General features: G+C 53.0%; 2 protein-coding genes across 3 annotated transcripts; one reads left to right on the top strand and one right to left on the bottom strand.

Annotated features, from left to right (window-relative positions):
- Positions 1-919: 919 nt before the first annotated feature.
- Positions 920-8,158, bottom strand: IUM83_09037 (the record flags this gene model as incomplete). Of its 2 annotated transcripts, none has more annotated exons than XM_067933452.1 (5): positions 920-1,025; positions 1,102-1,290; positions 1,385-1,405; positions 6,229-6,473; positions 8,144-8,158. In XM_067933452.1, 5 exons carry the CDS (start codon positions 8,156-8,158, stop codon positions 920-922), a joined length of 576 nt encoding a protein of 191 aa, XP_067781010.1. The 2 variants fall into 2 exon arrangements, with proteins under 2 accessions (XP_067781010.1, XP_067781011.1); XM_067933451.1 differs by lacking the exon at positions 920-1,025 and adding an exon at positions 1,026-1,060 and having other exon boundaries at positions 1,166-1,290.
- A 518-nt stretch (positions 8,159-8,676) lies between these two features.
- Positions 8,677-9,726, top strand: IUM83_09036 (pectin methylesterase; the record flags this gene model as incomplete). The annotated part of the gene is made up of 1 exon (XM_067933450.1): positions 8,677-9,726. One exon carries the CDS (start codon positions 8,677-8,679, stop codon positions 9,724-9,726), a length of 1,050 nt encoding a protein of 349 aa, XP_067781009.1.
- Between the last annotated feature and the right edge of the window lie 7,663 nt (positions 9,727-17,389).

The raw sequence follows: 17,389 nt of genomic DNA, 5'->3' as shown, positions 1-17,389 counted from the left end.
CATCCACGACGCCAGCCTACCCGCGCTGTCACCTGGAGAGAGGGCCTAAATCATAGAGGAAGATGGCCATTTCACAGACGGTGGGGTCAAAAGACAGAACGTGCGTTAATCGCACAGATGCAGCAGCACAATCAGTGATTCATGCGTTTTCGTAAGACCAATCTTATGTTTTGGCAGGGTGCGTCCGACAGTAGCTCTTATTTTTGGCCATCAACGTGAACTGATGATCTTGTTTTTACTATTAGCATACTTAGGGATACATACATTTTCACAAACACAAGTTTTGTTGAGCCAAAAGTACGACACGGTGTCGTACTTCTTTGTCATTGGCCAAAAAGAGTTTTCTTAACCTTCCTAGCATTAAAATAAATCCCTCTCGACAGTGCAGATCCCTCTCCTCCCGCCGCTCGTCTTGTCTCGGATGGTTCAAGACCCCCCAGCCACCAACGCAGCCTTGACTCGTGATGCCTCGCATCGTGATAGCAACACAGAGCTCACACCACCCCGTGCTAGCCCACTCGCCCACGAGGAGCGAGCACTAAGTGCTGAGAATGTAAGAAACGCGTGCACTCCTTCCCGAACTCAGACCGCGTACCGAAGCTATATCCGTGGTATCGCAGCATGGTTTCGTGCTACACAGCCCGACGCCGAGCGCTTCTTTGACGATGGTGATGGTCTTAACATCAATGTGTTCTCAATTCCCCTTCAAGTTGTGATGTTTGGGCTGCAGAAGGAAATTCACGCTACCGTCTGTGCTCTTCCCGAGTCCTTGGCAGCTCGATTTGCTAAGCTGCTGGAAGAACAACGGATATACGGGACTGGTAGCAGCAGCAACTCGAGGATACAATGCGTAGAGTGTTAGCGGACCGCGAGCCACGCTCGGATGCGGTCTGTCCTCACGGTACTCCGCCGACAACTACTATTCACTTTTGGTCACGTGATGGCAAACTGCACGCACTCCCAGAAAGCTTCGAGTTTCCGAGTACAGATGTACTGCACGCTTGGCACCTGTGGTGGTTCGGGAACTAAGCCGAAGGCCAGCCTCCATACAAGTCAGTGTCTACGCATGACGTGGCGACACGAAAAAAGTGTCAAACGTACTCAGAATGGCGCATAATGATGGAGCACATTTCAGCTGCAATTGAGAGAGAAACCGGCGCTTTACCTTCCTCCTCGATGACTGAGCAGCAGGCCGCAATACTCTGCGTCACCGGTGTCAACAGCCTGCCGCTCAGCCCCTCGACGAGTCCACGAAGGACTACGCAGCCGACGGTCACGACGATGCTTCGTCTAGTTCGTCAAGCAGCACACAAAAACAACCAAAACGCACGCACGTTAGAGTACAGACCTAGGAAGAAGAGGAAAGAAGACTAAACGCATTTACTTGTAGCTCCGTTCACGGCACCTGCTTCTCCTTCACCGTCTGAGCTGTGTTATCTCGAACGTGGCCTTTTGACGATTCAAAGCCCACCTTTTTTTTGTCGTCTGACTGTCTTACAAAGGCTCGACACAAGTGATTGAATCACCCAGGCCTCTCAAAATTAGATAGTGTGTGAAGGGAAAGTGCAAAATGCCTAATCCTATTTTTCAAAATACCTAATTGCGGACATGCCTGAAACCACCCTAGCTCGCAGTCTATTCGCGTCGCTGACTGTGCATTCCACCTTTCGGCGCTCTCCACCTCCTAGCACGAATGAGGAAGACAAAAGGATCAAGGCGAGGGTCTAAGTAGGGTGCTCGCGGAAACCAACAGACCGCACCACACCTAAAGTCACTAGTGCAAACCGCTGTGTCAACACTGCCCTGTTGCAAACTAAAATCACCCCTCTGCAGCAGCGACAAAAATGGATCCCCAAATACGAGGCTGAGCTTGGCCTTCAGCCTTTGAGTGCAAGTGTTGTTGATGGTGAAATTACCGAGGCATGGAGCAAATTCTGTCAAGCGTTTGACCGCGAAATTTCACCTGCTTAAGAGCGCACTGCATTTACGAGGCTGACTGAGAAAAAAAACGCCCCCCAAGACCACAAATATCAAGTCGTTCTCATCTTTCAGGCGTGACAACATTCTCACACACATGTTGCAGATGTGGACTGCGAGGGCAATTACACGTTACTGTTCGCATTCGTCGCTGGAGTGGCGGCGATACCACTCGGCACTCACTCAGTTGAGAGTGAGTTCAGCGCCTTGAAGCAAGTCAAGAACCCGCAGAGAACAGCTCTAACCAACTATGCAATGGATGGCCAACTCCAGTCGCTGCAGTACTTCTCTTTGCTAGATCTAGCTGAACGCGTCGCTAGGAGTCCACGTAGCTAAGACAATTAACTTGAATAAAGTATACCACCTGCATGCCTATTTTGGATTTTAAGCCATTTGTATCGAACTACTTAAGCACTACCTAGTCAGACTTTTCCCAAAATGCCTAATCGAGGTCAAATTAGGTAAGTAGGTATTTCTGCCTAATTTTGAGAGGCCTGATGATTGTCAATCACAGACCAAAGTGCACAATTACAAACTTTTACCTACGTTTTTGACCTAAGTGTAACCACGGTTACACTGGCACTATCCATTGTAACCAGGTATTACTCCTGCAGTTTCTAACGGACGCGAACGCTGCAATTCGAGGCTGGGCATTATGGAGGCTGGGCATTCTGGAGGGATCTACTGCTCGGAGCGCTGCTGATAAAGGTGGGGAACCCCTGTCCAAATATTTGCTTCTCTTTAAATGCTTCTAACTTGGTGTGTATGCCACCTGCTTTTGATGCTGGATTGTAGTGTAGGCTTAACAACACAGCCAACCAGAGCACGCAGCCACCTCCAGCTCTACGAAGAGCCTCACTGCAGCGTCTTCAGTATGCACCTATTCTTCACATTACAGCCACTGCCGCCGCCACCCTAGCTCAACGAGAACAACGCGGCGTGTACCGCCTCTTTGATGGTCCGTTTATGGGTGCTCAAGGTGCTCAACGACAAGCTGCGCTACTCGCCGAAGGTCGCCAAGAGCATCTTCAGCTAATGTGAGTTCTACTTCAGCGTGCACTTCAGGCAATCGGCCATTTTGCACCTCGTTTGTAGTTCCTCTGCCTCCGCCGCCTTTGAAGACGAACAGATCGCAGAAAAGAGCACAACTAGCACTAGAGCTCTTCAAATCGAAAGCAAGAAAAAAAATCGATCGGATAAGTTGCCGAATGCTAGCCGATTATTGCTATATACATTTTAAATCCTCGAAATCAAGAGCACTTTTATAAAAACACGGCTCTGCTGCTCTGCTTGCGCGAAGTCTGGTCTCGTCAGTACCAGAATTGGGTTATAGTCTAGGCGTAGCGAAGTAGGAGGTTTCTGGCACTTTAGCTTGAGAATGGAAGTCCAAAAGTGAGGGGACCAGCTGTGTTCCATTGGGGACCGCCCGCAAGCGATAAACCCCGTACGGTACCCAGTAACTACTGCGGCTCGCCCAGTGAGGGAGAGAAGGGGGGTGGTGAGAGGCACTCGTTGTCACAATCCTTTCTTGGAGAGCTCCCGGAAAACTATAGTGGATTCCTCCAGTCGCAACTACTCACAACTAGAGCCCTTCTTATTCATTAGCATCTAACTGGGATAATACTAACATCAACGGTCTACTCAGCTACTAATATTGCATGCTCTTGCCGTTGATGTCTCGTACTTTTGATATGATAGCCACTTTGTAGGCCTGACAGCGGGCCGCTGGAGTCAACCCTTTGGTTCATACCCTGCGCATGAAGGATCCGCATTGCAATGCTCGCAGCCAAACATGCCTTCCTCAAAAGGTCGTAGAAATTGTTGGGATAAAACGTTAAGCCTAGGTTTGATATATTTTACACGGGGCAACACATTTATCATGCAATAGAATTGAAACGAGTAGTTGCCTAACATCTACTATACATCCTACAGTTAACAATTATTATCGGAAGTTTTAGGGAGACGCGGTCCCCACCTCGTCCCCACCCCGTCCCTCGCCCGTCACTCTGATATGTCAACTATCTGAAGTTTGGACTTCCGGATAACAGCACATATCCACGTACTCAATACACAAAAAAACACATTTGCACAACACACATTTAAACAAAATCCATTTGACAGAACGCAGCGGCACCAGCGCACTGGGCGGGGCACCACACGGACGTCGACCGCGCCGGCGCCCGAGGGAGTGATGGCCTGAAGAGCGGCGCGGCGAAGCAGAGCAGCAGGGGCCAACGCTGCTACGACTAGCGCGCCGACGACGGCCGCGCCGGCGCCAGAGGGAGTGATGGCCTGAAGGGCGGCGCGGTGAAACAGAGCAGCAGGGCCAGCGCCAGCGCTAAAGAGCGGCAGTCAAATCTGTACGTACAACAAGGGGGAGGGGGCTGAGCATGGGTTGAACTACTAACTGGTTTTGAAATTGGTTTTAAATGTGAACTAGGAATTGCCTTTGAGACTGTCGCTCAGCGCATTGAGTGTAAACTTGCTCTGTGTACGGTGTGCTTCGACAGCACAGACGGATTGATCGCGTTCGTGTTAAACGGAGGATTTGCCCACAACTTATGGGATGGATGCACTTCACGCAGCAGCACAGCATCTTGTAGGACGACTACCCAGAGGTACAGTAGCAATTCCAAAAATCCTCGAGTTGATATGTGCGGCGTTGACTGTTTTACCTATGTTGTCATGTAGTTAAATGGAAACACTTCGCGTTGCAGACTATCAGGAGGTGTAAGACCAGCTCGATTTAAAAGAATGAGCGGCGATCCGGGGGAACCCCAGCAAGGGAGCGCATGGCGTCCCGAGGCAAAGCCGCCAGGTAATATCCCTCCACAGCGCTAGCATTCCAGCGCCCCAACCTTCTAATCGGTGACTCTGTTGCTCCAGCTAGGTTAGCCATTCAGGATCCAGATCCTCGGGTAGCGTGGGTCTTAGTTTTTGAGTGCATACTGAGGGCAGAGAAAGATTTACGGTAGCGCCGTAATGTGCTCGGTATGTCATTGCTTTTGTTGATTTTTTTCCTGCCTTGAGAACTTAAAATTATACGACAGTGCAGGCTCTAGAAAATTAGAAACAGCTTCCTTAGGCGCGTATTCGCGGATCGTGTCGGCAGGCCTTGCCTCGCGACAGCGATCTAGCATTGCGTTACCGTCCTCTTCGAGCTCAACTTGCAACCCTGGTGGCTCCATGGCACCCCAAACACAATTTACGATATGGACTATTTTTTGCTATCACCGAAGAGGGAGGGACGCCGTCCTCATTCTATTGTGCATTCAAGTACAGCTACACCTAATCCTAGGGAGATAACCTCTCAATAGCAATTCTGCCGGCTGAAAGCACTTACAAACCCATAGTTCAAATCTGGCGGTTGTAGGTTTGTATAGTGCAAAGCAGTCGCGGAATTGCAAGGAGTTGTTGGCTATAAGTTCGTATAGTGCAATGTTGCGCAATCTCTTTCTTAATTAACTAAGCCGTGCTAAAGCACGGAGAAGCTCAGGATTTTATCATGAAGTAAGTTCTGCTTCTAAGCTACACAGCCTCTCTGTTTCTGGCAGTGCCTCTTGTGTTGGCGTGAATGGGCGATCCCGAAGTTGGTGGTTGTGGTCGCGAACATCACCGCTGACCCCAAAAGAGCCGCCTACCTTGCTCAGCAAGCGCAAAAGAAAGTAAGTTTGGCTCACATTGCGCCGGGCTACGGCGCCTATGTTAGACCACTATGAACAGAACCTCGTACAAGTGAAAAGAGTACCATCACGCTGGTAAATGAAAGAAAGGCAAGCAACCAGTCGAGCATAGAAACTTCGCTTTAATTATGCTGCCGCACTTCACTGCGGTGTGCAGGGTCAACTGTGTTTGTCGACTAGGATACCTTACCGCCCTGCTCGCGTTGAAGTGGTCAGCTGTCATGAGCTTGGCTCACGCCGAAGAGTACACGTGCTTGAAGACGCCCTCCTCCGAAGCGAACAGCTGCGCAGCCTCCTTCAGTTCAGGCGCCGCCAGGAGAGCCCATGTCCTTGCCCTCCGCCTTGTACTCAATCTCCGATGGGTACCTCGGTCCACGTCTCGTTCAGGAGCATCTGAAATTAATCGTTCGACAGCGTGAGCGAGTCGATACTGTACGAGCCGCCATAGCCCAGCGCCTTCTGCTGCGCCACGCTGCGCGGACGGCCAGCCCGAGCCACCGCCTTGTACGGAGACACTCCCAGGATATTGATGTTGTTGCGCACGGAGATCAGTGTCGTGTTCTAGTACTCGCGCGGGGCTAGGATCTCCGTGCCGTTCCCGTTGTTGGCGTCCGTGCGGCCGCCCATGAAGTCGATGGTCACGTTGTTGGCGGCGTCGTCGAGGGCCACCTGGCCCGCCAGCTCGATCCGATCGGCCGACGACAGCGTCGGGTACGACTCCTTCACGGGCTCCAGCGCGGTGATGATCTTGTCCACACCGGCGTTCACCGGCCAGTTCTTCTGCGGCGAGAAGCAGCGTGGCGTTGCTGGGACCTGGCAAGAAAGCCCAGATAGCTGAGTCCTGAGACGCGTTGCAGGGACTTGACGAGACAGCCTGGATAGCTAGTTGGGTCCTGAGACGCCTGCTCATAGCCACGCAATTCTGGCGTTGCTGGGACTTGGCAACAAGAACATAGATAGCCGAGCCCGGAGACGCCTGCTTGCAGCTACGGGTGCACGGGAGATCATAATATGATATATTATACGACCGAACAACGTAGCCTCGGTTAGGGAGCATGGAATCGTAGGATTGTACTAACTGAGAATGGCATTGATCTATTTGTAGTCGGGCGGATATTTACTGCCTGGCCTCGTAATTTGAGCCCCTCATGAAAGTTAAGGCTAAATGACTACAAACAACGTCCAGATTATCTTGTCACGCGAATGTCGCCCCTAAAAGACTCAGGCAACACGCACTGGATAATATACTATCCGCCCATGTATAAAACCTAACAGGTTCGTCACGATACGTTATTCTTTTGTCATCTTATAAGAGAATCAGGGATCTGTGTTTATATAGGGACTAGTACGCTCAATTGTATCGCCCCAACAACTCTGGATAAAATCCAGAGAACTATAACAAACGATAATTAACACGCACAACCTTAAAGTCATTGTTTCGAAATTATGACCTGCTCATGAATAACCCTACCAGTAAAAGGTTACTAGTGAGAGCTGTCGTATGAGCAACATACTGTTCGGTTTATGCTTCTGTAAAAAGGACGCGCTGTCTGTGATTCTCCGTTTTCCGTCTGTGATTGTATCGATTTCTCTGTCACCTGTAGGTCGAAATGAAGGAGGATATGCTATTAGTGCTGCTACGTATCGCGTTCCGCTGTCCAGCACTGAATGTCGAATACAACACCTAGGGAGTCGCAATATCAGGTCGTGAGAGCGGGACATGATCATCTTCAAATCTAATATTTTGCTTGCGCATAGCCGCAAAAAACTTAACCTTGAAAGGGGAAAACGTGTGATGGTGTCTGTATCATGCACAAGAGTTGTAGAAGGTACCTAGCTAACGAATTTTGCATACCCCGACTAAGTATACAGTTAGCAGCCGCCAGAAGCACAGAAGCAATCCCCCACCACAGCTGCTAATATAAAATAGTGAAATGGATCCTGGGGATGGATCCAGCAGCGCTCCGCTTGGCTTTGGCGCCCCCGCGGTTCGCTTCGCTCGCGCTATAAAGACAGCATATTATGGCGAGTGCAATCCGCGGTTCGCTGGAATGCTCGTCGCTGGGCCTGCCTCCGCAAATACCGCCGGCCCTGCCGCGTGGGCACCCCGCGCGGGTTTGCTGCAGCTACGCTCCTCGCAACTGCTCTCCTTTGTCGCCCCTTCCCTTTCCTTCGGTTTGTGCTGAGTCGCATTTTATTGTGTTCATCAGGGATCATATGGTGTTTATGATATTCTCTCCAACTGGGCCTGCCGCAATCACATCCGAGCCCGTCTCAAAAGTCGTACAGAATGACGTGCGTGGTAGATTCGGACTACATGTACTGCCTTGGAAACACCAGGTTCAATTAATACTCTACTCTGCTTCTGGCATCTGCATTACAGACACGCTGAATAAATTATGTTATATATGTGTAGCCTTCTTTTAGAGCCGTTTAGTACACAGCGCGCTGTAAGTTGTTTCCTATACTGTATAGTGTCTCACATCGTACCTTCTCATGGCTGTTGATGCCACAAGTCCATGAGAACTATTGTACTGTAGACGATTTGACTCTGGTTCACTGCTGCACCCTATTTAATAGAGCATTTGCGCACGTTGAGCGGCCCGCGTGATCATTCAACGGCCGATAACAGAATACATGCCATGAAGTCGAGATAAATACCGCGGTGGGCTCACCACTACAGTGCATGTACTGTACCAGCCGATCTCGCGTACTAAATCTAAAAATACATTAAGATCGTGTGTTCATACGTGAAGTACAGTACATACATGTACACCCATACGCCACCCTTTATCCCTTGGGATGTGATAACGCTTGGCGCACCAAGACTCAGCAACGCAAAGGTTAGAAACGACGACCACCCTAGGATACGACATGACGATTCAAGCAAATCCAAGCCATCGTTGGAGTCTCTTTTATGAAGTTGGGAGCCAGGAGTTTTCTACCATCAAAGCCAGGAGTTCTCTACCATCAAAAGCCCACTTTCCATCTTGCCGCCAGCTCAACAAAACGGAAGATGCACTTCTTCACTCTGCTATTCGTAACGCTAGCTAGTCTCGTGGCCGGCGCCGCAGCGCAAGTTAACACCACCGCTTGTAATGGACCCAACGCCCGCACCGTTCCGCCGCCGGGAGCTATCGTCGTCGACATCACCGGCACCTACAACGACAGCTATCAGACCGTGGCGGAGGGTATGGCTTACCTGCCCAACACGACGGAGGAGCATACCCTCTTCCTGTTCCCCGGCGTCTACCAGGAGCAGGTCTTGATCCCCAAGCTGGCTGGCCCGTTGGTGATCCAGGGCTACACGTGCGACACGATGTCGTACGCGGAAAACAAGGTGACCATCACGCACACGATGGCGCAGAGGGACCTTGCCCCCGAGATCAAGAACTCCCGCAACGAGCTTGTTAGCACCATGCGTTTCAAATCGAGCAGCGGCGTCAAGATGTACAACGTCAACGTTGCTAACCCGACGGGCAAAATCGAAAACCTCGGTCAAGCTGTGGCCGTCTACGTTAATGCCCCCAACCACGGCTTCTACGGCTGCAATTTTACGGGTTACCAGGATACGCTTTGTGCGCACAAGGGCAGAGAGCTCTACTCTCGCTCGTACATCAGTGGCGCCGTCGACTTCGTGTTTGGAATGCAGGCGAAGGCCTGGTTCGAGTCGTGCGATTTTGAAACCATCGGCAAGGGCTGGATCACCGCCAACGGCAACAAGAACAGTTCGAACCTGTCCGAGTACGTCTTCAACCGTGCCCGCGTGTTCGGCTCGAGCGGAAATGGATCGACCTACCTGGGCCGCCCGTGGTACCCGTACGCCTATGTCATCTGGCAGAACAGCGAGCTCAGCGACGTCGTTAACCCGGCGGGCTGGTCTGTCTGGAACAACGGTACCAGCACGGCCAACGTCACCTTCAAGGAGTTCAACAACAGCGGCCCCGGCGCGGCGACCGATAAACGCGTGTCTTTCAGCGGCCAGCTGAATGCCCCCGTGGCTATCACGGAACTGCTTGGTGAGGGATTTGAGTCGGAGTGGTGGGTTGATACCAAGTTCTTGTAAGTGCGTTCATAGTCAAGAGGAGCACGTGAGCCACCTTTGAGTTACACATAAAACAACCCTCTGTGGTTGAATTCATCAATGTTTTTTTTTTTTCAAGCAAAGTCGGTATACCCTATTCGGCCTAACAATACAAACAACAGTATCTGTTCCACTTGAATACATGTATGCTAATTTGGTCTTGCATTCGAGACCTCGCCAAACAAAAAAAACTGCTTACGAACCTAAGTACGACTCGCGATTTAACAGCATCAATCGAAAGAGGTGTGGCTTGTACTTCTTTTAAGCTATAGATCGTTAGAAAATGTTGAGAACTCGTGGAGTTGCATAGGCCGAAAAAAATATATCTCCATTTTCCGGACCCCCGAAATCCTGGATTTTATTTGGGGCGTGTGACCTCAATAAACGTATTGGATATTGTCGGAAAGATCGTGTAAAAAGCAATCGTATTAGAGTTGATTTCGCTTTCTGCGAGTGGTTTTAATTTTTAAATTTTTGATGTCCGGTTATGTTCGAACTTTGATTGGTCAACTTTAAACGCGATTATCTCGATAACTCCAAATGGTGGCTAAGCATCTTTTTGTTTGCCGTGGTCTCATTTATTTTTAGTCCTGTAGGTCGCCTTTTTCAAAACGGAAAACCTGCCCCCGGGAACTACAGGCCCGGTGCATCCTCCAGTATTTTTCGTAGACGCTAATGGGCGCTACGTAGAGAGATACATGTAGCGAGCGCTAAGTCGGAGACCACGTACCCAAGTTTTGTTTTTCGTCGTAATTTATCAGTTTTTTTTAGCGATATTATTTAAAAAAAACAGTGGCGGCATTCCTGACAACCACACACGCTATTTTAGAAAGCTTGATGAACCTCGTTTTAGCCTTTTTAAAACGGCTATTCCGACCTGCTTGGCTGACTCGACCGAGGTTCAGTCAGCTAAATCGTACATGCACGGGCCTATGTCTCTGAGCTTAAAATTATATCCAGCCCGCTGTATCCGACTTCTGATCGCCGGATGTGCAAAACAAAATTGCAAGACAATACTTTTATAGTAATCACCGGGCCTCTCCCAGGTAAGCTCACCGATGCCAGCACCCACCTCGTTCGGATAACTAGCTTCACCAGTACCCGACTCGTTCAGGTAACCAGCGTAGATCAACATCCTCGGAACTACTCGCGGCCTGGACACCTAGGCAACGGGCACTCACCGCCGGGCCGGGGCTGGGCTTCACACCAGTGGCAACTGGACCTTACCACAGTAGGGTCCAGGATAGAGGCGATAAGGAGGGAGCGCTAAGCGACCTCGGCCTGGGATTGACTGGATTGCTCCCCGCTATTTCCCCACGAAATATGCGCCGGGCAGCCGCACGGTGCATTTTAGATTAGCCTCAATTTAATGCACGTCCTGCACCAAATCTTGACTGAGAATCGAACAGCGACCGCCGCTCGGTGCTCTCCTACAAACCCCACATTACCAACTACCTACGGGAACGGCGCCCTTCTTCTACGCTACTCGCTTGGACCTTTCCCGCTCCCGGGGCGAGTCTCCCGCCTCGTGGCCTCTCGGCCTCACATCCTTCGCCTCGACGTCGCCTCGCCGCGACGTCATTCTCTTTGCCGTCCATGCTGGACGTGTCGCCTCCGCTGACGATCTTCCAGCCGACGACGACTTAAACCTTCAATAGCTTGCCTACCTCGCGCGCATGACCCGAGTCGCGCTGGCTTGCATCCACCCCCGATGTTCTTCGTTCTCACACCCGCGTCGCGATCTCCGTGGTATGCACCACCCCGCTGAGTTCGGCTGTCACCGACTGTTCGTCGAGCACTACGCGCCGCCTGCTGCTCGACGAGTGATGGCCTGCCCAACGACACACCATCTCCGGACACAAGACCGTCCGCGATCTTCCCTGCGTCCAGAAGCGTTTCGAATTTCGCTGCGTACAACCGTCTCGTCGTATACTGGATTTCCAGCTCGATTACGTTGCGTCCCACACGATTTCGGGCCCTATATCTTGCTCGCTCAACGATGTGGCCTGCGGTCGCAACCTGCAGGAGCTCCGGCATTTGCGCTAGCCGTCGTGATCGTTCTTGACCGCGAAGTACACCCACCGTATCATTAGCACTCCAGCACCATCACGTCCAGCACCGGCGTCGTCTCCACCGCTGTCTTTGGTTCCTGGTTTACGCCCTCCACCTCCTCGTCGATCTGGTGGTGCACGTTCGTCGCCACATCCTGGTGCTTCGCTTTATCGCCCAGCGGCTTGCTTGTGTACCCGACCATCGGCGTCTGCAACCACTGTCTTCGCCGCTTCGACTTCCTGCTCGTGACGAACAGCTTCGCGTCTAGCTGCCATGCCTCACGTTCCGCGTCAGCTTCCTGTCACCTTCGCTTCGTTCGCATTCATTCGCTTCGGCTTTGACTCTAGGCCGCGATTGTCTCTTCGGTTTCCAACCGCTCTCTGGAGGGAGAGTCCTCGTCGCCCCGCTACTCGCAAAGCGCGCCTGCCGATACGATACCATTGTCAACTGCTTCGCCTGGAGGGCACCACCCAGCACCTCCACTTTTGCTCCACTCAACTCGGGGGCTCCATCCATTACAGACTCCCTCGTGGATCCGTAGACAACACCATCTTCTCGATGATGAAGTCGGCGATGTCCAGGGCCCGGTGGTTCGACACGGCAGCTACAGCGTACATTGGGACGTAATCCACCGCCACCACCACGTACCTGTTGCCCTTATCCGTCACAGACAAAGGACCCGCCACGTCGATTACCCATCGATCATCAGCATCTCCAAATCCTTGATTGCGGAGCGTTCCTTCGCTCGGGCCTTTCGCGACCGGTAATCACGATAAGACTGCACTCAAGCCATCACCCACGCACGCATATCCGGTCACCAGTGGTCTTAGCGTAGGCTTGGGGCGTCCGCAGATGGCATGCAAAAATTGAATCATGGTTCTCGCGTACGACCTATGTCCACAACAGAGACGGTAGCACGATGCGCTTGCTGCAGTCTCTCTCGTAGATGTAGACCAACTCGACCTCGACGGCGACCCGCCGTTCGCCGTACTTCGTCCTCGCCTTCAGGTTCTGCACTGCTCGGTCCTTCCCCTGCTCTTCTGCGATCTCACCATTGGTCGGCTGTCCATCGCCACTCGCTGGTGCCGCACGCACGTCTCCACTAACCACCGCTCGCACTGGCGCTCTCGAGAGCGCATCCGCCACGAAGTTATCTGTGCCAGGACGATACACACTCTCCAAATCGTTATCCTGTAGCTGGAGGGCCCAGCGATGCACCCCACCGGTGAAGTCGTACGACGTCATCAACCACTTCAAGGTGGCGTGGCTAGTGACCAGCCGGAATCACCTGCCGTAAAGGTAAGAGCGAAATAGCTTCACTGCCCAAATGATTGTCGCACACTCTAATTGTGTCACGCCGTACTGTGCCGCGTACTTCGAATTGATCTTGAACGCGTAGGCCACAGGCAGTTCCCCTGGTTCTGGATCAACGCTGCACCACATTCGAGACACCGGTCACCAGCGGGAACGGTCGCGAGAAATCTAGGTAGGATCTCCGTCAGAGGGCGCTTTAAACAATCGAATGCTTCCTGCTGGGGAGCCGCGCAGCACCACTCGACACAACGACGTCAATGTCACCGCCTTATCGGCGGGTTTAGGCACGAAGACCTGTTGTAACCCGCCATACGTACAAAACGCTTCACCGTGGTCGCGCCACTCGGCTCTGGGATTTCGACCACGCTCTTCACCAAGCTCTTCATTAGGAGCTCTCTGCTCTCATCGAGTTCGTGGCCCAAGTACTCCAAGGACTCCGCCGCGAACGAGCACTTTCTGGCCTTCAACGACAAGCCCGCGCTGACTAGACGCTCCAGCACTATCGCAAGCCCCACGATGTGGTGGCTAACTCCTCCTCGAGGAAAGACAATAACGTAGTCTAGATAAACGAAACAAGTTTGCCCTTCAATACTGCATCCATCATCATTTGGAAGGTGCCAGGCGCGTTAGTGAGCCCAAACGGCATTCTCATGAAGCGAAACAGCCCTGTTCGAGTCACGAAAGCCGTATCATAGCGACCTTTGGCTGCCACCGCGACCTTCCAGTACCCAGCATGAAGGTCCAGGCTCATGGACCGCTTGGACCCGTGTAAGTTGTCCAAAGTATCATCTATTCTCGGTGGGGAATAGACGTCGCGCTTCGTAATAGCGTTCAGCATCCTATAATGCAGGAGCGGACAGTACCGTCTTTCTTCCTCACCAAAACGACCTGGAATCCTCAGGAACCGTTACCCTCCTCAACGACCCCGTCGCGCAACATACTCCGCTCTTCTTCGTCGATAATCTCATGTTCGCTCTGGGCGTACCGCTGTGGTCGCACCTTGATCGGCGCCTCACTACCGATGTGGATCTCGTTTTCCACCGGCAGAGTCGCCGCTGGTGGACATCTCATCCTAGGCTACAGAAGTGCGGGGTAGTGCCGCAACAACTTGATGAACAGCTCTTTGTCCTCCGCACCCATGCGTCCGATATGCAGCTCGCCCTTGCTGCTCAGTGAGCTTGCCTCGCCGACCTTCTCGTCAAGCCACCTCTTTTCGTCGTCACTCGTCAACTCGCCGCTCATCTCCATGTCCATCATGTCGTCGCTTGTTGGTGTCCATTTGCCGAGCACCTCGCGTGATGGGAGTTTCGTCGTTGCTCCAACTAAGTCGAGCACAGGCACCTTACCCCCTCGGACCATCGTAAGCGTCGGTGATAACAATAGGTTAGCCTTTTTCTTCGGCATCGGCATGAAAATACCCACCGTACCCCCTGGCTCTGCCACTGCCACGTTCCTGCACGTCTGTATATGGATGCGTGCACGATATGGCACCCGAGCCTTCGCCGTCCGGTCGTCCTGTTGTTCCGTGCGCGGATACGTGAACGGCACGATCTTCTTCATGTCACCGTCGAACTATTTCACTTCGCACGACACGAAGCCTATCTCGACCTCGCGGTTCAGCTGCCAATATTCACCAAGTAGAAACGCGGTAGGCGCTCCCTCAATGATGAGCGCATCCACCTCCATAACGTGGTCATATTGCGTCCGCGTGCAGAACGTCCACACACCCAGCACTACAGTCACAACACCAGTGAAGCTTTCGACGAAGTCGACCGGCAGTAGTAGGCCCTACCGTTTGCCGAGTTCTCGACAATCCCCACCAGCGACACTGTACTGGGCACCAGTGTCCAGTTTAATCCGCTTGACTTCACCTCTGACTTCCAAACTTCCGCCCACGCAGTTAGGGGTAAGTCCACCGCTTGAGCTTCCTCCGCTCTCAGCCTTCCGACTCGCACTAGACGTACGCCGTCTTGAACACGTTCCACCTGCGGGTGCGCGTACATGCTCCCACTATGATACTCGAGCTTCATCACCAGGGGTTGTCGACCCCGTGCTCACAGCGCTTCGCTCGTATTAGGCAGCGCAATTCTTACGGCTCAGCACTATCAGTGTGTCTAGCCCTTGCCGCCATTAGTCTTCTTCTATCACGTAGTAGCCACCGTCGGGTCATACCGATCCAGTTCCCCACGTAATCTTCGCGTGTGCCTTGCGCACTTGCCGTTCGAACGGCCGCCTTGCCCTTGACCACTGTAGCAGTGTGTCGTTGACCACCGCCGTCCGCTCGTTGTCACGGAGCGTGTCCAGCCCTGAGACCGCTGCCACCAGCTGTTGCACTATGCATTCGCGCGAGTCACTCTTGACGACGGCAGCTCCTCCTGCCGGTTCGCTTCGGCAACCGACAGTCCGGCGTAACTCTCCTTTTGCTCCGTCTGTCTTGACTTCACCTCGCGCAGCGCGTGTGCTGTGCACGCACCCCAAAGTTTGCCTCACGCACTTGGGTTTGGCTCGAGCGCGACGACGTCCTTCTCCTCGAACACGCAGTTTGATCAGCTCCAATTCTCCATCGTAGTTAGGTTCTCGCTTCGACGTCACGGTGCTGATCGCCCCCCTGGCCATCAGCCCAGTCTCCGGTCGTTCTCGGTCCGTGCGGCGCTTACGCCGTGCTTCTGTATGTACTAGCCGTTTCTGTCGTTTCAGCCGCTGTCGCTCGACTTCTGCGGTCTCTACATCGCTGCGTTCAGTGCACTGGATCTAAGTGAGCAGCGTCTGGCACGCCTTCACGTCGCCAGACTGCATCTCCGCCACGGATACATCCGGTGCACCATCCTCGCAGTTGCTCTCGCCGTCCGAGTCCACGACCTCCTTCGCTTGCGCCAACATGACCTGTACCAGCCACTCTACCACGCCAGCCTCCACTGCATCTCGATCTTGGTTACGGTCGAGCGCGCAAAGCACTGCTCCTTCGTCCGTCATCACGCGTGCGCCACTCACCGTGGTCGTCATGTTGGCCTTCATTACTTCTTCACGTCGGCCACCGGCTTCACCGCTCCACCGCGGTCAACTCAACCAACATCTCGCGCACTCGATGCGTCGCCTGGCTTCTGACATAGGCCTCGTCGGCCGCGAAGCGCACATACCGCTATGGCTTCTTGTCGTCCGGCTGCCGCTTGGCCGCTGACGCACGATGCTCCGCGCCATCTAAAGTACCGTCTCGCCTTCTTATGCAGAGGCGGCCGTGCAGCTTGCAGGGCGCCATTCCAAGCTCGTGAATTGCGCGCCGCTCGGCACGTGTCCCCACTTTCTTGCCGCGCTGTCCTCTTTGTCGCGCGTCACGTCGTTCCCCGCTACGCGCGTGGCGTTCTGATCCGCCGGCCAACCCTATTATGTGGTTCTTCACATCTCCTGTATCAGGACCAGAGCGACATAAGGTCGGGACCCTTATGCTCACTGCCCGTTTCCCGGCTCGCTTGTTGTTTCGCCGTAGTCGGAGAAGGCGCCGCCTTCGCCACCATATCTTCTCTCCTGACCTCGCAGTCCCTCGAGTAGTGCCCCGCCCTGCCACACCAGTAGCAGTGATCGCTGGAAAAATCTCCTGGACCACGATCGGTTGGCTCGACACCCGTGCAGGCGTCTTCACTTCTCTCGTCATCTTCGGCGGTGGCGGCAGCCGTGGTTGTGGGGTACGTGCTGGCCCCGGTCCATCGTGCACGCCATCGTACTAGGTCGTCGTCACACCATCAGTTCGCGTTGCCCCATCGCCAATTGCGCTGACGGCTGGCAGTGCCCGTCAATCTGGCGCCGCGGGCTCATGCTCGTCCTACGTCACTGCGCGTATTGCCAGTAGAACAGCCGTGATGCTTCTTCGGATGCAAGAACCGCTTTCCTGCCAGGATCTTCGGACGGTGCCACATCACTGTATGTGTGGACCACTCATTCTTCACTTCTCTCGTCATCTTCGGTGATCTGGCTAGGCATTGGTGTACCTTGCACCAAGGTGAGGAAGTATCCAAACTTCTAATAGACATCTATCTGTTAGAACCACACGTGGCTTTTATGCACTTGTGCGTGTAGCCCCGTTACACCATCCCCCCTTTAAGGATAGACGCGCTGGTGTCGGCACGTCAATTAATGTTAACCGCTTGTCAATTCTTCGTGTTGGAGAGACCCGTGCTCATCTACAATAAGCACGACCGCGTTCAAGATGGATATTGCAACTAAGGTGGGCTCTCTATTAATGAGTACCATGTGCGGCTGCGCGTCCTCTATCCTCTACTGTCCG

Source organism: Phytophthora cinnamomi, assembly GCF_018691715.1.
Source record: "Phytophthora cinnamomi strain GKB4 chromosome Unknown Contig120, whole genome shotgun sequence".
In the NCBI taxonomy this organism is placed as follows: Eukaryota; Oomycota; class Peronosporomycetes; order Peronosporales; family Peronosporaceae; genus Phytophthora; species Phytophthora cinnamomi.
This window is presented reverse-complemented; position numbering and strand designations above follow the sequence as displayed.